Here is a 24,954-nt window from a genome sequence, read left to right on the forward strand (position 1 = left end):
TCTGATATTGAAGTCTCGCGCGAAAAGCGTGGGGTCTGACACTGTCGGGGCCTGATATTGTAAGCTCGCACGAAAAGCGTGGGGTCTGAGATTGTAGGTGTCATGTTCGGGGCCTGATATTGAAGTCTTGCGCGAAAAACGTAACAACCGACATTGTCGGTGTCACAGTGATTTGGGTATCCCCGTGTTTCGGGTACCCCCGTACCCAAATCCCTAGTGTTTTGGGTATCCCCACTGGGGATACCCAAAACACTGAAAGCGTTAAATGCCACAGACTGGGGCAAGTGAAATCATCCATAATTCCGCTCAAAAACCATTTATATTCTTACAAAGCTTTCTCTCAGTAAATAAAAGCTTTCTTAACCTTGATATAAACACATAACGTCGCTGAAAATAGTCGCAATTTGTAACAGACTGTCTGATCCTAGTCCTCATTAGTATAACGACATACAAAACCGTATTCACGCGCCAAAGCTCCTTGTATGAACTTAGTGCCTATCGATAACCCTTGAAATGCACGTCATTTTAAACAAGAAAGGCACAGTCTAAACCTCGGATAGTTCGGCCATTGAATAAAATCAATATGCGAGCGGGCACACTGAGATACGGCCGTCACGCAACATGCGGGTCTCAAGCTGTGACTGACCTCTGTGTATGTTGCCTGTCTGAAATAAACCTTGTCTCAGACTTGTTTATTTATCGCTCTTTCCTTGATTATCTCTCCTATTACTTGCCTTTGCAATGTGCCTGCTTCTTATTGTTTCTTTAATTTAGGGTAGCCAAATCTAAAAGGCAAAACAAACTTAAAAGACGAAATTAATTCTAATGAGGAAAGGACTAGATCAAAATGCTGAAATGTAAGGGATACCCAAATCCCTAGTGATATGGGTATCCCTTTCTAGGGTGTTTGTTTGTTATCGTTTCTTTACTTCAGGCAGCCAAATTGACCAAAGATTAACAAGGCAAAGCAAATTTTCAAAGACGAAAGGCGTTGAAGGGGAGAAAGGACAAGAAATGCGAAAAATTAAGGGATACCCAAATCCCTAGTGATATGGGTACCCCCTTCCAATATGTATATTTGTTACCGTTTCTTTAATTCACGGTAGCCAAATCGACCGAAGATAAAAAAGCAAAGCAAGCTTGCAAATACGAAAGTCGTTCCAATGAGGAAACGACTAGAAATGCTAAAACGTAAGGGATACCCAAATCCCTAGTGATATGGGTATCCCCTTCCAATATGTTTATTTGCTATTGTTTCTTTACTTTAGGGTAGCCAAATCAACCGAAGATAAAAAAAGCAAAGCAAACTTGCGAAGACGAAAGTCATTCCCATGTGGAAAGGACTAGAAATACTAAAACGTAAGGGATACCCAAATCCCTAGTGATATGGGTATCCCCTCCCAACATGTTTATTTGAACAAATAAACACACTGGGAGGGGATAACCATATCCCTAGGGATTTGGGTACCCCCTTACATTTCAGCATTTCTAGTCCTTTCTAGTCCTTTTCGTCTTTGCAAGTTTGCTTTGTTTTTTTATCTTCGGTCGATTTGCCTGCCCTGAATTAAAGAAACAATAACAAATAAACACTCTGGGAGGGGATACCCATATCACTAGGGATTTGGGTATCCCTTAATTTTTCGCATTTCTTTTTTCTTTTTGCCCCTTCTACGCCTTTTGTCTTTGAAAGTTTGCTTTGCCTTTTTAATCTTCGGTTCATTTGGCTACCCTGAATTAAAGAAACGAGGACAAACAAACACTCTAGAAGGGGATACCCATATCACTAGGGATTTGGGTATCCCTTACAATTTAGCATTTCTAGTCCTTTTCTCTCTTGATTGACTTTCGACTTTGCAAGTTTGCTTTGCCTTTCTATCTCCGGTCGATTTGGCTACCCTGAATTAAAGAAATGATTGCAAGCCAACACTTCAGAAGGGGATACCCAAATCACTAGGGATTTGGGTATCCTACTTTTACTTGTTTCCCCTGTCCAGAGATTTAAGCCTTGTCCACTTTATTTATACTTATTTTGGATTTCTTCCCAAAGCAAAGGAAAAAAAACCCGTTGAATGGCATAGAGAACTGTTCGCCGGCAAAATCTAATGGGAAGTATGGTCAAGGAAAGAGCGATAAATAAACAAGTCTAAGACAAAATTTATTTCAGACAGGCAGCATACACAGAGGACAGTCACAGCTTGAGACTAGTGTGCATATTGCGTGACGGCCGTATCTCAGTGTGTTCGTTCGCATATTGATTAAATTTAATTGCCGAACTATACGAGGTTTATAATGTGCCTTTCGTGTTTAAAATAACGGCATTGCAAGGGTTATCGATAGGCACCAAGCGCATGTTCATACAAGGCACTTTGGCGCGTGAATTCGGTTTTGTATGTCGTTATACTGCGGACTCGGATCAGACAGTCTGTTCTAAATTGCGACTATTTTCAGCGACGTATTGTCTTTATATCAAGTAAAATAACGCTTTAATTTATTGAGACAAAGCTTAGTAAGAAGATAGTTGGGTTTTGAACAGACTTGTTGATGATTTCACTTGCCCCAGTTTTAACCTTTCAGTGTTTTGGGTACCCAAAACACTAGGGATTTGGGTACGGGGGTACCCAAAACACAGGGATACCCAAATCACTGTGGCCTGATATTGTAGTCTCACACGAAAAGCGTGGGGTCTGAGGTGGGGGGTCTGAGGTGGGGGGTCTGAGGTGGGGGGCTTGGGGCCTGAGATGGGGGGTCTGAGATTGAGGATCTGAGGTGGGGGGCCTGAGATGGTGGCTTGAGGTGGGGGCCTGAGATGGGGGGTCTGAAATGCGGGGCCTGACATGGGGAGAACGTTCCAAACCCCGATCCATGCAAGCGAGGAATTGAGGAAAAGACAGCTCTCGACAGCGCAGTAAATTTTGAAATGGCTAACAATTCAGCGAACACTACAACCCAGTAAGTAGGTTTAACTTTTGTCTCAATGTAGTTTGTGTTGTTGAATTCAGGGGCCTGTTTCTCGAAAGCCCCGGAAAGTTTTCGGGCCCGAAAAACCCTTTTTAGTTGATCGGTACGGTATTTGAAGACAGAATTCTTGTACGGAATGGAACCTCTGTTTATACTCAAAATATGTGAAAAGAACAGCTCTGTAATCATAAGTTAAGGTTTGAGATTTTGCTCCGGCTCTCCGGGTGCGAAAACTTTTCGGGACCTTCGAGAAACGGGCCCCGCTGCGAGCGAACTGATAGAAAATATGTCATCCATTATATTGCATTTCGTGTGTAAATTCAAATTTCATGTCATCTATAGTCAATTGATTCCATCCTTAAAACTACCAAACAAGCTTAAACCTTGATCGAGGAACGCTTTAGCGCAAAATTATCGACCATCTTTGCGCAATTTGCAGAGCTGAAAATTGTGAGCACATGGCGGAGCGCCAAGAAATACATGACTGTATAATTGTCTTGAATATTTAATTTAGCTGACTATTTGTTGGGTCAAAATATTTTGGTTGTTAATTTCAAAATTTCATGTCGTCGAGGGGAAAACATCACCTTTCCATATGCCTTACTAGCTGTTCTGAATACTCGTATTTGGTGCATAACAGATTCGAATTTGGTTTCTTTGTCTGCGACGTAAGGATGTACAATGTAGACCTGTCGGTGTAATGTGATGTGATTATTCACGCGAAATGTGCGTGACCAGTCTGAGAGTTAGTATATATGGGTTATTGACCTAGCGTGAGGTCAGTATGGTTCGATATTGGACAAGCTCTAATTTTTTTTTTGCATGTTTATGGACCAAGATAGTCAAGGCCAATAAACGAGCAAAAATTTTAAAAAATAATAATAATAATAATAGAAAAATAACAATGCCATATGTCCAGCGATCACGATGGAACAAGCCTGCAGGTCAATAAAGGATTTATTTTGTGGTTTCGGTTGCAAAATAAATTCATGAAACTCAGCAACATTTTTTTTTCTTTGCTTTATTTTTGTTAACACTGCCACTTTTCTCATTTTCCAACTCGATCATTTAATATACAAAGACGATAGGGAATCTTTAAGCTGTCACAAAAATATTTTTCGCAATGTAGTAAAATTATGAGAGAAAACTTAAGTGAACTTGCTTGAACTAGCCTCAGGAAAATTTCCCTTGTGGGACACACAGCGCAATCTCTAGCCGACAATCACAGTGTAGTACTTGATTCATCTTAACTGCTCGTGGTTAATTTTTTTTTCTTTCTTTGTTTTTTTCAAAAAGTTCTTTTTTTTTTAAGTTAGAATAACTATTATCCTCCAGTGTGACAAACATTTTTGTCTTCTCCGACTCCTTTGTTTTGGAATGAGTCAATAATTAAATTGATATTATTTTAATTTTCTATCTATGCAATTGATATTTTTTATTCATTATATCATCTAAAGGTGCCGTGGAATAAATGACCAGTTGTTTGATCTAGGATGCCTTGCTCCCGCTGTAAGTTTAAAAGAACAAAGGAAAACGTAGTGTACAGAGAGTTCCAAAAAATATTACTGTCAGTAATTAAGGTGTCTGTTGAATTTTTCTTTCTTTTCATTAAATCCCTCTCTCTACTATCCCATCCTTTCCTCTAAAGCCCCATCCCTCCAGCCCCCTGAAATGTGTTCCAGGAAAGGCATGAACGACTGCACAATTACAAGTGAACCAGTCAGTCTAATCTCACTTTTGAATATCATTGGTTCAGATATTGATGAAGCAAATGAAGGCCAGTCGTATCTCTGATTGACACCTATTTAAACATTGACATGAGAACTAATATGGAGTGCCCCCTGTTTTTCGTCATTTGATTTTTCATACATGAATGTCATTAATATGAAATAACCGCTGTTGCAATTTATTACCTCAATATGGTAAATGGACATGATAAATGAACCAGTCTCTCAAATAAACATCATTTAAATAATAAATTTGATCTATCTTTAAATGGCATTCACTCCCCCCCCCCCCTACCCCTCCAACAAAAAGAGAAATTATATTTAAATCCTGGCTGTCGATCTGTCAATCAGGTCTTTTCTTGCAGTATAAATTGGATAATATAATACAAGGCATCCTAATGCTGTACATCATGTTCGAAAGCACAAGTTAGTGCTTAAAATGGCTGCAAGAAAAAGGAGGCACTGCTTCCAGTTGTTTTCATTTTCTATTTTTTATTGTTATTTTTTCTGAGCTTTAAGTCTCATAGTTGTCCTATCCAAAGAAATTTTGCGACTCAGTGGTTGGAATATTTAAAAATTATTGCTTTTTACGTGTGGAATATTCTAAGTACATGTTAAATGCTATGTTGCACTGAGTAACATCCAAATAACTGAAGCAATAATATGAATGTGATGTTTATAGTTAAGTTTACTTTTATTTTGGTTTGTAGCTTCTCATCATTTTGATACTGGCATCTCTAAGGCGCCAAGTGAATTTCAAACATGAACACTGCAATGGATACCCTGGTTTATTAATGTAGGTGTTTGTAGGACTGTTACATATTAGCTAACAACTTCATCATAATCATGCAATGATAAAATAATTGATAGCCCGATTGATCATGGGCAGTTTTTCTTAGGGTAGAGATGGTGGTGGTTGGTGGTTGTTTGCAGGTTGAGGGCTCTTAGAAATCCTTTTGTTTTTCAAGCCACGATCAGGTGCAGGGTAATTTTATGGCATCACAGAAAGGAATGGGAATCCTTAGAGGAACTCCTGTATTTAAAATATGACAGGGGTGCTCGGACGTACCTTTTAGGGGTTTAAAAAGCAGGTTTGGTACCTTTTAGAGTGTTTAGCCTCAAAAGTTCCACAGTGGGACAGGAATACAGTGAAACCTCTGTTACGTGGACACCCTCAGGACCTTCCCAAGCGTCCGCTTAATAGAGGGTGTCTCCTTAATAAAGGTTTATAACAATTGCGCAATGTTTGTTAACAATTAACATTCAATGGTTCCTCTGTACAGTAATAAAAATCCATGTTGTTAACGAAGCTATCCAGAGTTCAAGTTCATCAGCTTTCATTACCAACTTTAATTTGTTTGTAGTAATGCCCTTTCCATACAGCAATGATGACACAGGCCTGTACATTTAATCAACTATTTCAAGGATGTAATCCAATGCCTCATTGTTAATTCAGTCTGGTGTCCGCTTAATAGAGGTTTTTAACAATAGAAATTAACCAAATACAATTTATGTTTTAGTGTCCCCGTCCGTTTAACAGAGGTGTCCGCCGAATAGGGATTCGTTATAAGGGAAATATAACACATTAATTTTGGGACCAGGCTAAGTGTCCATAATAGAGGGTGTCCGCTTAATTGGGGTCCATTTAATGGAGGTTTTACTGTATGTAAGAATTAGGACATAGGGGAGAAAAAAATTTCAATCCACGCCCACAAAACAGGATCTTGGTACCTCTTAGGGGTTCTTTTCAAAATTTCTGACGAGCACCCTCGTCCTGTTTATAATTTTTTCTTTTTTTTTTTAATGGTCCCCTCCCCCCAGATGGGAATCTGCCTGTTGCCAACTTCTTCTGAGAACTCTACGGGTTACAGGGGCATGTTGGTGAATGATCAGCCATTTCTTTCTTGAAAAAAAGGATTGAGAAGTTGATCAAAGTTAGATCTGGGTGTTACACAGTAATTAATGTTATAAATCCACCACAGTTTCTTCTCCTATTTTTATGCATTAATCTGGTAATTGATATGCTTCCCAAATGTATGTGCTCTGGCACACACATGGCCACAGCCAGAAGAAATGCTTCTTTTATATTGAGTAATTGTTGTTATGCATATAGCCTCGTCTTACTGGAACTTGAAGTAAATAAATAAATTCCAAACTTTTTGTTGAGTTTTTATTGTTATTTAGTTCACCTATTTCTACCTACAGCCTTGACACCTTCATGTTTTAAATTTAAGCCAAAAATCAACGATGAAGGTTAATATATTTTGCAAGAGCCCTTATGTTATTTAGAACATTCATGTACACACACTGAGTGAGTAAACTTAACCCAGCTAATTCATAGGTTGATAATACAGACTTAATTAAACATTGGACCACATCTGAAAATGTCAAAGTGTATTTATATATATATAAACAAAATGACTGACAGTTATAGTGATGTTTTTTCTATTTATTTTAATTAGTAATATTCTGTGTTGAGTGTTTGTAGCTTCTTCTTTTCAGACCAATCAACTTCTTAGGTGGTTTTAGTAACAGATATACCATTGCTGCTACATTCGGTGCCACAGCCAGTACATGCCTTACACTGTTTCTACCAGGGAATGGTTTCTTTTCCTTACCTGGTCCTGCTTGGGTGAAGGGTGAGTGATGCAGTATATGATGTATCTATATATTTTACAGTGAATTATAGAAAACTATCAGTATATAAGCCCAGTGTTCATCAGATATTTTTTTATCATTAAATTTTTGAAGCTTGGCACTGGCTAATACCAGCTAATGGCTAATACACGTGTGACAAAAGCCAATTTTACATCAAAATTACACATAAATGAACAGAGATAGACATGAATAAGAAATTCTCAAGTTAGTGAAATTGTAACATCATTTCTATCTTTAAAAGGAAACTAATTTTCACAAAAGAAAGCGACTGCCGATGCTGAACTTATTATTATTAGCATTATTATTATTAGTGTTGTTATCGTTATTATCATTATTACTACTATTATCTTCATTAACTAATTAGAACTGTGAAACATGCGTTTTTTTTTTTTGGGGGGGGGGGGGGTTTAACAACTATCTATGTGTCTATTTTTACATGTATATGTTAGTACCGGTATTTTATATTTTATAATTTATGCATTAGTGTCCCCAATTAGCTATTTTTAGCTAAATATCTCCAACATGTTAATAAAGTCTATGTATGTATGTATGTATGTATGTGCCACCAGACAGCTTTCAAGACTGATGTGAAAACAAACTAGGCTAGTCACCAGTGCTTTTCGGTGCACAAAGTGACTCCATGTAGACTGGTAACAAGTAATGGTGGCCATTTCCACACAACAGCACGTTCTTTGCACTTGTTAGCTTCCAAAATGCTTTTTGAAAAAAGAAAATTCATTTCATATATAATGCGATTCAACTACAAGTATTCAAGCTGCTATTTTTTCATATGAAAGATCTACTTAGTAGGTAAGAAAGGATTGTCGAACAGCTAGATCGATACTTGAATCTGTATTGAATCAAAGGACATATGGAAACTAAATTAACCGACCAACCCCCTCCCATCCAGAATTTGCTGGGTCTCTGACCCCCCACCCCTCTGGAATTTCCAATTCTCTCCATGGTGGGGATATGGTTATTTTCTGGAACCACACAATTCCTAAAAAAGGAGTAAAAATGTTTTTTGTTGTTGTTGTTTTTTTTTAACTAAATACATGCATTTAAATTACTTACACGCTATATTGGAGGATAAACAAAATTATTTTAACAGCTAATTTAAAAGTTTAATGTATCATTTTAGTTTTTCAGGGTATCGTAGCTGTCCTTGTATACGGAATACTGTTCTACCCATTTTTTGCCTGCCTGACAACTGAATACAAGCTGTTGGGATCACTTCTTGGCTTTGTCTATGTAACAATAAGGTTGGCACAGTATTGAATCTGGAGATTGGATTTTTATTAGTCATGTAAATTATTACAAGAATGGTCCTGTAACCTTTTTCTTAGTAGGCCAACTGTGAATTAATCCAGATACCAGTGTGCATGGGCTTGATTAATCACAAAGAAGATTCCTATTTCAGCTCCCACTTCCTCATCTGCCTGCTGACTGTACCATGCCACCCCCGATATGCTACAAAAAAAATTGGATTAATTTTGCCCGACATTCAAATTAACGCATTTGCCTTTACTTATTTATTAAATGTACTTAACGAATGCAGCTCTCATGTGAATAAATTATTTTGTTTGCTTTGTAGATTCTGTTTTAAACTTGTCATTGATTTTCAATGTGGAGATACTCTTGTGGTAAGAAAGTGAAGTCCTTGACTATCAGAGAATTAGGCAAAGAGGTTGTGTTGAGCACTTCCAATGTTTGAGTTACTGTAAACTAGGTGCTGTATACCATTGAATGCTGTTACTTTGATGTAAAGGAAGGTCTTTTTAATGTAATGTTACTCTGAATCTGAGTCCACTTTTTACAAGTCCCTTGTCGATTTTTTGATACTATCCAACATTATAAGTGCATGATTATACGTGTATCGTCTGTATGAAGGGTTATCTAGCAACATAATATGGGTAGAAGTACAGGGTAAGATAAAGTCTGCATACAAGCCAAGTGTATCATCAGGCCAGAGCTTATCCCAGTTTCAGTGGCATGAAGCGACACGGAGTATTTCTAGTCCGGCCTGGATGGGATGCTAGTCCATTGCAGGGTTACCCCCCCAGCATTAAATTCGACAGCACCCACTTATACACCTGGGTGGAGAGAGACACGTGCACTGTGAGAGTAAAATGTCTTGCCCAAGAACACAACACAATTTCCCTGGCCAGGGCTCGAACCCGGACCGCTCGCTGTGGAGTCAAGCACACTAACCATGAGGCCACTGCGCCTCCCACAGAAGTATAGTGCAGTCAGTCAAATTAGTCAAACCACCCACCCATCCAGCTATCAATCCATCCATCAGTCCAGCCATGGGAGAGCCATCGGAGAGCCTGGGAACAAGGTTGCTATCCATTCACCCATCTATTTGTCAACCAAGCCACCCACCAACCAAGCCACCCATCCATCCATTCCTTCCTTCCTTCCTTCCTTCTTTCCTCCTTTCCTCCCTCCCTCCCTTCCTTCCTTCTTTCCTCCTTTCCTCCCTCCCTCCCTTCCTTCCTTTCTTCCTTCTTTTCTCCCTCCCTCCCTCCCTTCCTCCCTCCCTTCCTCCCTTCCTTCCTTCCTTTCTTCCTTCTTTCCTCCCTTCCTCCCTCCCTTCTTTCCTTCCTTCCTTCCTTTCTTTCTTTCTTTCTTCCTTCCTTCCCTCCTTCCTTCCTCCATCTCTCCGTCCCTCCCTCCCTTCCTTCCTTCTTTCCTTCCTTCCTTCCTTCCTCCCTTCTTTCCTCCCTCCATCCCTCTATCCCTGCCTCCCTCCCTTCTTTCTTTCCTCCCTTCCTCCCTCCCTCCCTCCCTTCCTCCCTCCCATCCTTCCTTTCTTCATTTCTATTTTTCTTACTTGCCTGCTTGTGTGCTTGCTTGCTTATTCATTAATTTACTATTGACAGGGAGAGGACAGAAAGGTTTACTATCTGTCACGACTTGGGAAGGTTCCAACCTACTTGTGCCTTTTGTTTATCCTGGTGAGGTTTGCTGTCCTGCTCTACTTTGAAGTTCGAAAGAAATGGTTCCCTTTTGCAAGTGGGAGGAGAGTAAGTTGCAAGGTTTTTCAAAGCAAGATTTTTTTGCAGAGTGCAAAATCTGATAAAAACTAATAATATGCTGTACATGATAATTTTATATCCTGTTTTTATCCAGTTACAATTTAAGCAATATTCACTGTAAGCGATCATAGATTTGTAAACTTATGATGTTTATTATTTATTTTAGAGTGGTGGTGGAACCTCTGATATTCGTTTGGCTAGAGAGCCAGAGATAGCCCACATCAAGGAGCTGTTAAATCCAGGATCAATCCCGTAAGAACAGTATAAAGACCACAAATAAACTGCTTTAACAGAGAAAATAATACACAGACACAGATGCATGATAATTTTTCTGATTGTTAGACACTTAGAGCGGTTTTCAATTGAGTGTCTTTAAAACCAAAGCTAAAGTAATCACTCTAGCCAATCACAAAGGACACGGACAATCCAATGAACCAATCAAAACGGGAAGTAATTACATGTAGCAAGTGTAAAACGCAGGAAAACGAGTGCGAGTGAGTCACGTGGTTTTACTTCTGGTTGAATACGAGTTATTTTTTAAGCCAATCGTGTGACGTAGTGATGCAAACCAATTACTATTCAGATTGTGGGATACGTGAAGTTTACTCCAACCACGAGGGGCAGAGTACTTGAATTAATGGGAATACCTAGAATGCTCACTCTCTCTCTGTATACGTCGCAGCGTTTTTCAAGTGCAAAACAATGCAATGAGCTAATGAAGAGAATGTTTCAAACCCTAAATTATTAATGACAATGAATCTAACATGGGTACTGATTGCTGCTCAAAGAAGCGAGGGAAAAGCGGGTGTACAATGCGATCGCGTGTGACTCGACGAGGCGTACCCTCGTCTCAAAACCTGGAAATCATTGCCTGCGTCGCTAAAATTTGAGTTTTATATCACGCAATTCTAAGTGACAGCAGCAAACTTGAATTGTGTTTATCATTTTGTCTCAAGCACTGCCCCGGAGAAATTTGTTTTCACTCTGAAAACGCATCAAATGATTTCCGTCCACACAACGCCCAGCAAATTTGAAAACATAACAATCAGCGGTCATTGTGGTTTGTGTTTGAGGAAGACTTACCAGGGAAGTTGCATGGTAATCATGACGTCATCGTTTTTGTAAAAATCTTGTTACTGTAATGTGTACGTGGAAGTTAGTTGTGACAATGACAATTTAATCTGAGCAAACTTCATCAAGGAGTATTATTTTACCATTTTGCCAGGGATTTTTGGGAGATGAAATGGTATCCAAAGCTGCTGTACCCAATATACAAACCAAGAAAAGGTTGGTAACGTTAATTTTGTGCAGAGAACATGAGACGCATGACTTTTACATGTATTATTAAAAACTAAATCATTGGATTATGCAGTTCAAGAGTTTTCATTGGCTTAGCCATCATGGTTATGACCTAATTGACTATGGGCTATAGTAACAAATAAAACATAATTTCGTTCAAAAAGTGCATTTTTTTAAAATTTATAAGTCTTAATAGAGAGATTAAGCATGACGTTACGTCAAACGGCAAACGGCAAAAATGGAACTTTTGCCATCTGTCTTCAGCTGTCTATACAGTAGAGTGAAAATATTTGTATTCGCAGAGAATAGTAGAAGACATTTTTCTACGTTTGTGTGATTTATTTGAGGTAGGATTACAAGAGAAGAATGAAAAATCAGAGTTATCTTTGCCGTTTGTCGTCTGCCGTAAACGTCAAGCTTAAACTCTCTATAATCCCGATGTTTCGCCCAGAACTTCAATCTGCTTCAAGGGGAAGTGATAAGAACATTACAAAGAGCACATTGTATATTAAGAAGAATACAAATTTGAGCCGAATCATGCTTTGTACTTGAAAACTTGCTGCACGTGAATGCTGTTGTCGCGATCGAGAAGATTGTTTGCAAGCATTGGTCTCCCATGCTGCTGAAAGGCGTCAATTACACCATTTTAGACTTGTGCGTAAGATCTTGAATGATTCCTAGGAGCTGCATTGACTGAAGAGCAACAGGACAGTGCTCAACCAAAGCTGACGTTTGCAGTGCTCTGTTCATGTTCCGCTGCTTTCTGATGCACTTTCAGTCGAGAAACAAATATGCGTTTCGTTTCACTAATGGGTTGCACAAGCCATTTTTGCTTGGCACTAGTGTTTCAGCTTTCACTATGTTTCAGTTTTCAATTTCAGGAAATTATTATTTTACCACACTGTAAATTAAGTAATTATCAAACACGAAAGACCGTGTTTGGCAATATAAGTTATCTACAAATATCAAATCTATGACGCAAGGAAGCCAGGGGAAGCTAATAAATAAGGCCCATATGAGACAACACACGACACCTCAAAGGCTATGTAATGCGGGAAACGTTGTCCTCCAACTTGTTTCCCAAAACTTATGCATTCAGTTGAATAGCGTTGTTGTGCCATTGGTGTTGTTAAGTTGTGGCAACATTATGCCCGAAGTTGACCGAACTTTGTCTACAACATGTGCTACTAGAAAAGTTCGAAAAAGAGTTGTTACCTTTGGCGTTGACCTTAACGCTTGAAACACAGGCACTCCAGACTTTCTGCACGTACATTTATAGCTTTATAAATTCAGCGGTGTTTTGGTTAACCAGAGTATTTTGATTTGTTGGTGTTAGACTTCTTATTCTCGACCCAGCTCATCTCAACCATGTTGGTGTGTGCTATTACGGTCTTCCAGGTGAGTTGTATGGTGTGTGAAGGGGTTGTGTTTCCAGTATTATTTCTAAATGGTAAAATCAATCGTTAATAAATTGAAAGAAAGAACAAACAACAACAACAGCAGCTATATTTTCTCATTGTAAATATGAATAGTACTACTAGTATATCATTTTTAGGTTACTTAGTATAGGTAGCATGTCTTAAATGAGGTAACTGTTATAATCATGTTTGAAATGAGACTGGAGGATAAAATGAAGCGTTAGCTTTTCCGTGAAAGAGATTTTCGAATACTTTTTTGAGCTGTGTATGTGATCGAGCCCCGAGATTGGAGGGGTGGGGGTGGGGTGCTTCATTTTATAGGCTAAAAGGGATTCTGCGACACCAAAATATATGTTTTGACCTGGCTAAATATTCCAAAGTACATTTGAGGTTCACTATCAGTTTCAGGGCATGGTAGCTAGAATACGGTATTATTTTGGATTGTTTCATTTCAATCAGTAAATTACCTCATGTGTTGTCGTGGAACTTTCGTTTTGACAAAATATTCCTTGTTGTCTGCGAGCGAGGGAATTCCACTTTACTTTTCCTATCGTAACCTCTGTTTTATTCTCCTGTCAGCTTCTCGTGGCCTTCCTAGCCTCCTTTGATGTTCGGAGGAGGAATGATATTCGAGCCTGTACGACTGAAAATTGCAAAGCCTTTTATGATGTCCTATATGGTAAGTCATTCCCAATGAAAGCGCCGCCTAAACGAAACTTTTGCATAATTTTCCAAAATCAAAATCGAGATGAGCAATAGGAATCACAGCAAAACAAAACTGTTAACTCATGTCAATAAAACAAAATTAATAATTCGAGACGCAGAATCTAGTTTCTAAATCGTATCTATGCTGGCTTTGTCAAAGCCAGTGCATGGTAACTGTTAGTGGGGGTTCCACTTTATTGATTTTATTTTCTTTATCTTATTTCAAGGCGGGGCCGAGGGAGGCTTAGTCGCGTCAGCATTTTTCTCTGTTCTGTCGTTCCTGCATTTCATGAAATGTCACCGGTAAGTTTGTTGACAGAGAACGCTTCAACTTTGGAAAATTTGACCCGCAAAATGTTGACCGCTGTTGCACGTCATTTGTCAATGAAGTGATTATTTGTTTTCCACCGGTTTGACCCATTTGTTTTGCTATATAACAAATCACTTAATGACTGATCCCTTGGGAACAGTGAATTTTATTTCCCGAGAATCTCAATGTTTCCCGAGACGAAAAGATTCTCAGGAAACACTTTTCCCCAAGGGACCACCAGTCAATTAAGTGTTAATTATATTGATGTTGGCAGCCACCATTGTTGTAGTAGTGACTAGGTCTGCTACGGGCCATTAAGAACGAGGAAGTGACAATTATGAGTAAAAAAACATAACACTTTTACGTTTCCAGTAAGGTTTGTACAACTTAGTTGCGAGAAAAATTACAGAGTAGAATATTTAAATGAAGTATCCCACAAAGTAACGTCGTAGAATGTTTAATTTCAATCATAATTAATTTACTTCATATCAAATTAAGTTGTGTGACTGAATTTGCGGGAATAATAGACCCTTATTATTAATCTCTTACTAACTGAGCACGAGGGCCGAACTGGAAAATATTGGCCCTCGCTCGTGGTCTGGCGCAGTGAGTTTCGTACAAAAACGTCGAGGGCCAAATATATTCACCAGTGCGGCTCGAGCAAGCTAGATTAGTACACTGCTTATGATCATTTCCATGGAAACGATGCGTATGGCAAAATACCGACCGAGAAAGAACCAATCAAAGGCTCGGATTTGCTTCAAGACTACCATGCTATATAATAATGGTAGAAAAACACATTTCTAATGTAATCTAATAATAATGTAATTCCTAATGTAATCTATTCCAGGGAACACGTTTTGCAGATGTATCAAGGCGAAACAGAGTTTTCAAAGGAAGTTTACGTTTCTCCAGCAGGCTTGGTGGTAAGTCTTTAGGAACAAAAGACAGCAAATGTCTGCTGGATAAATCCCAACAATCCCCGATTTTTCACAGAAAGTTAGTAGGGGTATAGTTCGACAATAAATATAGCTCGAGAATGGTTTCGTCTTTTTGGTCAACAAATTTCACTGTAAAATTTATAGCATTAACAGACTTCTGAAATTTCGGTAAAATTAATCCTCAATATGCAGACTTATTACTTTTCCCAGCTGTTAAAATCAAAATGTTTGTAATTTTCTGCGAACATTTTGTAGCATGTTAGAAAATGTTCAAATAAGAGTATCAGACTCACAAGTTACGGACTTTACAAAATCACCTTATTTTACAATGTTAAGCCCTATCATAAATAAATAAATAAATAAATAGGTAAATAATAATTAAATAAATAATAAATAAATAAATAGTATCATATGAAATATCTGTAAGTGAACTGTACTCGATATGATTTTTGTAACACAATTTGACGAGAAAACTTGAGATTGAAAATACTGAGGAGTGTAGGTACATTTGAAAACAAAAAAAAAAACAAAAGAAATGTTTAATCAAGGGTAGACATTACCTTGGCAAAACATAGGCTACCTCAGACTCAGATTCGTATTTGACAGGGATGAGACTTCTAGCTTCTAATTGTTCTTTTTCTCTTTTTGTCACTCGCAGGGAAAAAGCCTACGATTTTCTGGATATCAGATAGCCTATTCGTTGATTGGTATGACACAAACTAACGTTATATCGCTGGCGTGAACAAGGCCTTATGCATCACTGTAACTTGCCAGGTTTAAGGTTTTTTTAGTCCCGTGATGGGGAGGGGGGTGGAGTGGGTGGTACTCCGATAAATATTGGTTGGGGGTGTGCGGCCTGCTTTCCAAAACCCTTACCCTCTCTGCAATTTTCTCTAACCCATTTATGACCTGAAAAAGTAGCTTCTTCTAAAAAAAGATATACGCAGTTTAAGACTAGAGTGCAAAAACCCATACCCTGTTTAGGACCAAAATGGCCAATATCAATACCCTATGACCAAAACGGCTGAAAAGCATACCCTTTGGGGCTGCACATACCTATATAGCCCATATAAGGGGTACCCCCGGGGGGAGGGGGGCTTTAGTCAGCCGTTTATTCAGGAACTCCTTGAAACTAGGTTTCAAAATTCAGAAAGAGTTCTTCTTGGAGATAATGCTGCATCGCTTCCGGAAATTGACTGTGGAAATGTTTAGGAAAGTTCTCCGCTTTTAAAATATCTAACATATATAAGAACAGTGAAATTCATGCAAGGGTTTTTTCTCTCTCTCCTAAGGTTACTTCACTCTGTGGGCATTTCTATCTGTTGTGGCAATTGTTCTGGCAGCTATTTTCAGGGATCCAAAACAAGTATTTTCCGCAGAGATAGCAAACCAATTAGAAGACGCAGTATTGGCTTTTCTGTGAGTTTTGACCGATTTAACAGTTAAACTTTACTGGCGCATTCTTTACATCTTTAATGACATCATAAATCTTGCCACAACATGTTTCACTGAGTCCCCTAGAAAATACTTTTATAATTGATTTTATGCGGTCGCAGAGTTTACTACAACTCAATAGCTTTCATTTGAGTGGTCACACACTGGGGCTTCATCCAGACAGTTAAAATTTAGAACGACCTTGCACAGCATAATAAACAGTGCCACATGAATGTACTGCTCAATAACTTTTATTTGAATGGTCACACACGAGGGTTTCATCCACAGATTTAAAAGCTAGAACCATTTTGTACAGCATAATAAACAGTACCATATGAAAGTACTGCTCAATAGCTTTCATTTGAATGGTTTCACACTAAGGTTTCATCCACAGACGTAAAAGTTAGAACTACCTTGTACAGCATAATAAACAGTACCACATGAAAGTACTGCTCGATAATCAGTTTCTTCTATAATTTTTATCCCTGTTTTTGATTTTACTATCTTAAATTTCTCCTTTGACCTCTGCTATGTTTTTGTTTTTGTTTTGTTTTTGTTTTTTTTGTTTTTTAGACCAACAGCGGGCATGGCTTTTTTCTTATGGTTGTTCCAGCTGTTTCTTGCACATGTGATCTTTCGAGACAGAGATTACCCGAACATTACTGTCAGCATTGATAACAGGTATGTATCATTTCACAAACGGAGTTTGTTGTTGTTGTTGTTGTTGTTGTTGTTGTTGTTGTTGTTGTTGTCGCCACTTTGACCAAGAGAAAAGTACGCACAATAGAAAAATCAATGTTATGCACATTGTGTGTTAAAATTCAGTATAAACTTTATTCAGTAGGTTTGTATCCAGTCAAATGGTGAATAGTTCCGCCCTCCCCCCCCCCCCCTCCTCCCTACCCGTAGTCTCAGGGAATTTTTATCTTGCGCGATTTGAGGTGACCTGGGGCCCGTATCTCGAAGGTCCCTGGAAACCCGTAGCAAAATCTGAAACCTTATGATTACGGAGCTGTTTTATTCACGTATTCTTAATATGAACAGAGGTTCCCTTCATACAAGAAGTTTCAGGCGTATACACTTCTCAGTTTTTTAAAACAGATGAGCTAAAAATGGCTTTACAGGCCCGAAAAGTTTCCGGGGCTTTCGAGAAACAGGCCCCTGGGGCGCGTCCGTTGTCGCCGTTTGATTTCAATTGGTAGAAATACGGCATAATGCAATTGCTCTTAGCATCTTTCGAAATATTAATCTTTTATCCTTTTCTTGCACTTAGATAAGGATAATAACTTTATATCATTATCAATAGAATTCCACACAGCAGTATCACCTTTGAAAATCCCAGATATATCGAGAAATAATCCATCCTGTGACACGATGTTTCATGTGGACCGGCAGCCTTAGCAGCTTTACATCCACTTTCATCCTCCACGAAAATATAAGAACTTTATCTTTGGAAGAGCTGGCTACCATGTCTAAAAATAACTTGAGAGATTTTACCTTGGGTATAAGGTGCGGTGGCCTCATGGTTAGTGCGTTCGCCTCCTGATCGAGCGGTACGGGTTCGAGCCCTGGCCGGGGACATTGTGTTGTGTTCTTGGACAAGACACTTCACTCTCACAGTGCCTCTCCACCCAGGTGTATAAATGGGTACCGACAAGCTTAATGTAGTGGACTGGCACCCATCGAGGGGAAGCAGAAATACTCCTAGTCGCTTCTTGATACAGAAATCGGGATAAGCTCCGGCCTGATGGGACACTTGGCTCGTATGCAAACTTGACCTTTGATAAGACTTATATGGGGGATTAACTCCTTGACCCTCCATCAAAATGACTTTTATTTTCCCTCTGAAATGCTGGATGTGTTTGCTTTTATTTCTTTATTATTCCTAGACGGCTGTTCTCCATCATGTCGTACTTTTTCTTCTTCTACAACATTCTCCTTGGATTGTTTTCCTGCACCATGCGCATTCTCAAAGGAATGCTTCTTGGAGTTATCTTTATCTCTCGTATTGACCGCACGTCCTTGATGCAGGGATTCCAGACGTGGGACAAAGGTTTGTTAAAGATATACGTGGTTTATTAACTTATTATTGCAAACAGCTCTATGCACATACAGTTCAACCCCTATTAAACGGCCACCCTCGGGGAAATGGTTAGTGACCGCCTAATAGGGGTGGCCGCTTAATAGGGGTTCTACTGTATTGCAACACACCGATGAAGGCAAATGTTTCTGTCGAAACATGTCTGTGACTTTTAAAGTTGTCGCCATTTATTTGAAATTAAACAACTAGTATTTAAGTTATCACCAATTACTGAAAAGAAGACGGAGAAAATTCTCGTGTAATTGGTCTAAAACAAGTCATGACTTACCCAGGAAATTACAGCCAGACCTGGAGTACATCTGAGAATAAGCCCAGCCAGCTTTTACATTTATGGTTTCCATTCACTTGTCAGTCGTTTACGGTCAGTTTTCGCCAAACAAAAGATGTTAAATTGAATAGAAGTTCTTGGTCATTATCACCGAAACAGAGCCAAATGACGTAGAAGCAATTGAAGCATGATTCTCCTTGAAAACATATGCCTGGATTGTCTTGTCCTCGAGGCTTATATTTTTCCTCAAGCTTTGCTCGTCCTCTTGTTCAAGTTTCGCTCGAGAGGGGAAAACTGTCCCCTTCTAGCATTTGCGTGGTTATAGAACCATAACTGCTACAATGAAGCTGGCACGCAACAAGTAAAATTACTCTACGACTTACTCAAGTTATTTTTGATACTGAAGACGATAATAATTGAAGCTACACTGTATCTAGTAGTCAAAGCTCTTAGAAACGCCTTGCGACGCCAATTCTTGGAACAACGCCTTCTACCACATTTTAACCCTAGGAGTATATAGGCATAATATAGTGTTTCGTATTTTTATCATGTATGTATCCATTTTAATGTTATCGCCATATGTTAGTAAATAGTATTTTAGATTAAGGGCCACAAGTTTATTAATATTGTACACTATTAGGTGCTACCCTCGGTAAATAAAGTGTTTACCTAGTCACTTGCTTGTCACCCTATCGCCTATATTTTGTTTTATTTCTTGCATTTTCCACTCAGCTTTCGTTGCCTACCTCGGCTTTGTCACTGTGCTTGTGGCCCATAGACACCCAATTATGCTAGTGTTCTGCCAGTTACTTCTTGACAGAAATAAGGATTACCAGCCTCTGCAGGAACGTAAGTTATGTCAATTTTCATGTGTATTAAAGTTTAAATGAATTTTTTATCGCGACTTGTTTTTTCTTAAGCAGTGCTACACCGGCAACTCTTCTGGTCGCTCAAAATAGTTGTGTCTACCCGGCTTGAGACAGCAAGCCGGTTTGTAGTTTTGATTTATTCGGAAAGATAACTGAAGCGCTCTTGTTATGTATCCTGCTTTGGCATTGAAAGTAGTGTCTCAGCTGACTATATAAACTTCTCTTTTGTGATTTCCGAATTGTATTCGCCAGCCACCAAATATTCAAACAAATTGGATAACTATTATTTTGGTAAAGAAGATCAGAATAACCGACAAGAATAGAAGTGGACTTCAGTTTATCAGGTTTTATTTTGTTGACATTCTCATGAAATTTGGAATCTTCTTAGGGTAGTTTTGTTTTTAGATGTTGTTGTTTATTCCTGTTAATTTTTATTTTTTCAGCCGTTTTTCGGCCTTTTTTTCTGTTAAAGAGAATAAAGCAAAATAATTTCACGCTCTCGGTAATTCTTAGCGAACGCTATCATGGCGGAATACCGTGCTTTTAAAATTCCAAACAAAACAATATATTTACATTTAATTTATTCCCACGGTCTGTATTAATTCGTAATTTTCATTTTTTGCCATTACTTGTATCTTTCAATTGTAGGACCTCCTACCCGACCTAAACCAGCTGTTTATTTGAGAGACCCTTCTGCAGGTGTGTAATATGTGTGATGTGGCAACACGGAGTGACAGTCTAACTTTTAACATTCAAATTCTCCTCACTGGCTTCAATAAATTTCTTTTAGAACGGGTTGAGAGATTCTGTTAAAAGTCGCATTTTCTCAATTAGGTGCCCACTCACCATTAGGCGTCCCTCCTAGAATAAGCGTCCTCCTGAAAACAATAAAAATTGAAAAAAGGAATCCATTGGTGTCATTAACAATGAGTTGCAAGGAAAGATTGAAGAAGGAAAATGCAAAATGATTCCAGACTTCTCACCAGAAATAAAATTATGTGAGAGCGAGGCTGCTTTGATTAAGAAGATTCACAGAAGAAAAAAACTGAATTTGAAATACTGTGTAAGTGTCTCTGGCAATTAATGGCAAAATGCACGGAGCCCCTTCGGTGCAATACTGGTGTAGTGACTTCCACACATGCTTGCCATGTCGTATTTGTATTTTTACTGATGTCGTAATTAGCTGAGAGCAGGCAGTTTATAGCTAATTTATAATTGTCGACGTTCGTGATTTTCTCAGTGATACTATAACTGAGTAATAGTGTCAAGGTCAAGGTCAAGGTCAACTTTATTTAGGCAGGGTGGCCCACTCGTAAGATTTGAAAAATCTTTCCAATTACACTCGCTTAAAGGCTCGTGCAATGTGAGAGAATTTTCGAATATCACTCGTAGTGTAAATCTCTAATTGCACGCGCATCCTTACGATTACCTATGAACACTTATTCCCTCATTATTTCTTTCATTCGTTAACTCGCTTATTGGTAAATTCAAACATTCGTCATTCGTTTGTAGGTTTGTTTATTTATGCAGTCGGCCCGTTATCACCGTCCGTTTTATGAACAAACAAACCAACAAACAATGTCGATTTTTAATTTCGGAGCTGATTTCAAGAGTACAGTGGAACCCCGTTAACACGACCACTTTCGGGTCATGGAAAATTGGTCGCATTAACGTGGTGGTCGTATTCAAGGGGTTCTTTAAATAAGAAAATGACTGACTGAGCTTTTCTTTTTCGGGCCAGAATAAAGTGGTCGTAATAACGAGGTGGTCGTATTAACGGGATGGTCGTAAGGTGGGGTTCCACTGTAGCTAAGTCCATGGGAATTTCACATCTCACTTCCGTTTTCCTTTACTCGCAGAACGTTTGGGCATCCTTAGTATTAACAAGCCTGTCACCAACTATTCTGGTAGGTGACACTATCTTCTGAATGTTTTTTCTTCTCTCGCCGAAAATAAATAAACCTCACCACTTGTCGAGGCATTTTATACACTCAGTGAGGTTTTGAGAAGGTGCCCTAAAATTACGGCCAAATTAACCAGAGTGGGCCACGACGGCGGGAATAGCATAATAACTCGGGCATTTGATCCATGACGTTAATCTCTCGTACCAGTCCTAATTGTGGTTTCTTTTTCCCGTTAAGGTTATCGCCGGGAGCCCCGTCTGCCGCGCATGTCTCAGAAGGCATTTAACCGCTGGTTCTTGGCTGTGACGCTGCTGCGTAACCCATCCCTCGTCAACTATCGGTGCCAGGGCCACGCGGTAAGACCCGCTTTGAGGCTTGGAAGTATCAACATTGGCGATCAGGTTTAGAGAATCCGAAGCTAGTTGCCAGATTGGTTGGGAACCCAACGTTTTATCCCCGGGCATTATTAGGGAACTTTAGAGTTGAGTACGAGTAAGAGTTTTCAATAGGCTGTGTTCGTATTCTCTAGCTTGCAGTGGAGGCTCATGTCGGGGAATAATTATCATGAAAAATAGATTAATGTCATTTGCTCTGAAAACACTCCCCGCGTTAGCCTTAAGAGACCTTTTTCGACTGGGTGGTTTGTTGCTCCATTTCAGACCATGTGATGATACTCTTGCGAATTCTTGCTTTCAAATTTTCAAATAGTTGTGTGTATATGAAAGAACAAGTTTTAGATGGATAAAAGAACAATTCTCTAGAGAATGTCACGTGGTCTGTAATGGGAAAACAAACCGCCCAAACTAAAGAGGTCTATTGAAAGTTAATTCCAGTCCAATGCCGGCCGAGAGTACGAATATGGTCTAGTCTGGGTTTCAGGCCTTACATTATCACGTAACATATCCCATGAGGAGCTACCCTCTCTACCTAAACCAACATCAAGGCCTCTGGAAACGTCACTGGTTTGAAATTCGAAAATCGTGGTCATACTCAATCTCTTTCTCGTAGTCAAATCTGAAGATCCTTGTACCTGGGACTTGGGGATACGTTTGTGGTTCGCTTTCAGTGAGAAATATAGCCCGTCGGCATCATTATTGTACTAAGCAGATAACTCTATCATGAAGAGTAAGTGTGTTTGCTGTTTCAGCCTAAGCGAACTGTTAGATACATGAAGGGCTTACGTCGTCCCTGAACGAGTCTTTGAAGCTCGATGGAGATAATCCGCCAATTTTTATTTAGAAATGCTCACCCAGATGCCCAGGAGCAGATCACGTGCTCAAATCCGTATCGGGTAGTTCGTCTATAGCATGACAGATATTGAGTAAAACGAATTTTTAAACAGTGTATGATTCTGTTAATTAATGCAGAATATAAGTGATCTTAATACCTTATAACAGATAATCTGAGAGATCATTACCGTCAGGTGCCATTTCGTTGGCAAGTGAATAATATTTTGCAGCTAAAATAAGGCTGTATACTGAGTGATCCGTGTTTGTTTGTTTATTTGTTTGTTTGTTTGTTTAAATATTGTTATTGTTAGAGTGTTTGTTTGTTTGTTTGTTTGTACATGTCCATCTACCCTGCTGTTTTGTGATAAGTTGAAATAAAATAATATATTACAAAAAAGCTAAAAGCTGAAGTTTACATGGTTTAAGAAAAAATATAAGTTTTTTAAGTGAATTAAGAGAATGAAGTTAAAGTTCAGATTAACTATCAGCCGTCTGGAACTGAGTAAACGATATTCTATCCAAGGTCAGTATAAAAGGTACGAGACAGAACTGCAGAAGAGAAAAAAAATAAGAGAAACTTGTGGTAGTTTTCAGAATAACTATGATCTAATTAAATTGTAACAAGTTTGCTCACAGCTCAAAATGATTTTACTTGATAGGAAGCAAAGATGTATAGCTATAAACATGATATGTTCATTTCAAGTTAACGCTATCGTTAGAAATATCTACAATATATTTCAGTGCTATATTTTCTTAGATGGCATCAGTAACTGGTGAAGACCTGCAAGTTATCTGTTTAGAAATTATCGAATTCAGCGTTCGACTGAGACGCTAGTTCTATGAAAGAAGTATTCTAAATTCTAAGTTACTTGGAGTAGTTTAAGTTATTGTAGGTTATTTTGCCTATAATTGAGTTGTAAGTTATTTCTCAAAGTATATGTTGTTGAAGTTTTTGTTCTAGCGTCAGCTGTTAGGAAAAAACAAAGAAAAGAAAAATATATAACTTTACTCGAAAGGAACTAAATGTAACTTAAAATATAAGTGTGGAATGGCTGTAACTTATTTACATTGCAGTTCTATTGTAAAATGCTACGATTAAATCTTGCATTTAAAAACAAACTTTGGCTGTAAATGTCTTTTAGCTACTGTACTTTTCTTTTACCGCTACTTCGCCCTCAAGCCGTAACTCCTTGAAAGTGGCCTGTCCATATCTGGCTACCCCTTTCTCTTTTATTTAAGACATCTCGGTGCCTCTTAATTAAGAATCTTAGCTAAGCGAGCGGACCTTAACAGGAGAATGTCGCTTGCGCAAGAAGGGTCGCGCAGAAAAGACCTGATATTCTCCAAGAACAGTACCGAGCAAGCTCAGTTATTAAGAGATTTATTATATTTGGTATTTGAGACTTTGTCTGTCCTACCCTGTAAAATGGCGTATATAAATAACGCAATAGAACATTGAAAAAGTTCGTAAAACTCACTCATGGACTTGCCCTTTTCTGCCATTGCCTTCAGTTCCCCTAGAAAAATTTCTGCCTTGTAGACCTGAAGTTCTCTTTCCTTGTTTTTCCTTTTTGTAACATCTCATTAATTACATTGTTTGCTATCGACTTCTACCACGTGATAGCTGACGAGTAGGCAGCCCGAGCCAACGATAACCCTTAGAACTCGAGAGCGAATCCATTTTTGTTAAATAAATCTACTAGTCGTTCAAATCTAAACGCTCTTCGCGGACACTTTCAAAACACAAAGAACAGGCTGCCATTTTGGTAACCGCACTCTGCTGGGCCACTCGCTATCCACTATAGCATAGAGAGTGAGTAGCGCAACCAATCAGAGAGCGGCATTCGTGATAGAACCAGATTACCTTGAAACTAGAGATTTCTATGAGGTAATAGTTGATTTGGCTTTCGGCCTCATCAACTATCACCTTAGAGAATTCGAGAGCGAATAATCTAATTGTTAAATATATCACACATTTACTTTATAACATGGTAAATTTATTTGTCAGCGAATTCTGGAAAATGACGCTACTCCAGGCCGGTTTTCAAATTGGCCAGGAAAAGGTCTCTTTGTCTTCTATTAATTCTCTGAA

The 24,954-nt window shown here is 38.7% G+C and overlaps 1 protein-coding gene across 1 annotated transcript; it reads left to right on the top strand.

Annotated features, from left to right (window-relative positions):
- Positions 1-2,866: 2,866 nt before the first annotated feature.
- Positions 2,867-24,550, top strand: LOC145494885 (stimulated by retinoic acid gene 6 protein-like). The gene is made up of 21 exons (XM_081474439.1): positions 2,867-2,949; positions 4,416-4,467; positions 5,396-5,481; positions 7,188-7,324; positions 8,485-8,605; positions 8,938-8,986; positions 10,229-10,372; positions 10,551-10,636; positions 11,610-11,671; positions 13,020-13,081; positions 13,681-13,780; positions 14,034-14,109; positions 14,967-15,042; positions 15,716-15,764; positions 16,350-16,476; positions 17,065-17,172; positions 18,381-18,544; positions 19,593-19,709; positions 20,378-20,428; positions 21,589-21,636; positions 21,871-24,550. Exons 1-21 carry the CDS (start codon positions 2,918-2,920, stop codon positions 22,038-22,040), a joined length of 1,917 nt encoding a protein of 638 aa, XP_081330565.1. The 5' UTR covers positions 2,867-2,917; the 3' UTR covers positions 22,041-24,550.
- Positions 24,551-24,954: the final 404 nt, after the last annotated feature.

The sequence above is a fragment of the Orbicella franksi genome, chromosome 8, assembly GCF_964199315.1.
Source record: "Orbicella franksi chromosome 8, jaOrbFran1.1, whole genome shotgun sequence".
Classification (NCBI taxonomy): Eukaryota; Metazoa; Cnidaria; class Anthozoa; order Scleractinia; family Merulinidae; genus Orbicella; species Orbicella franksi.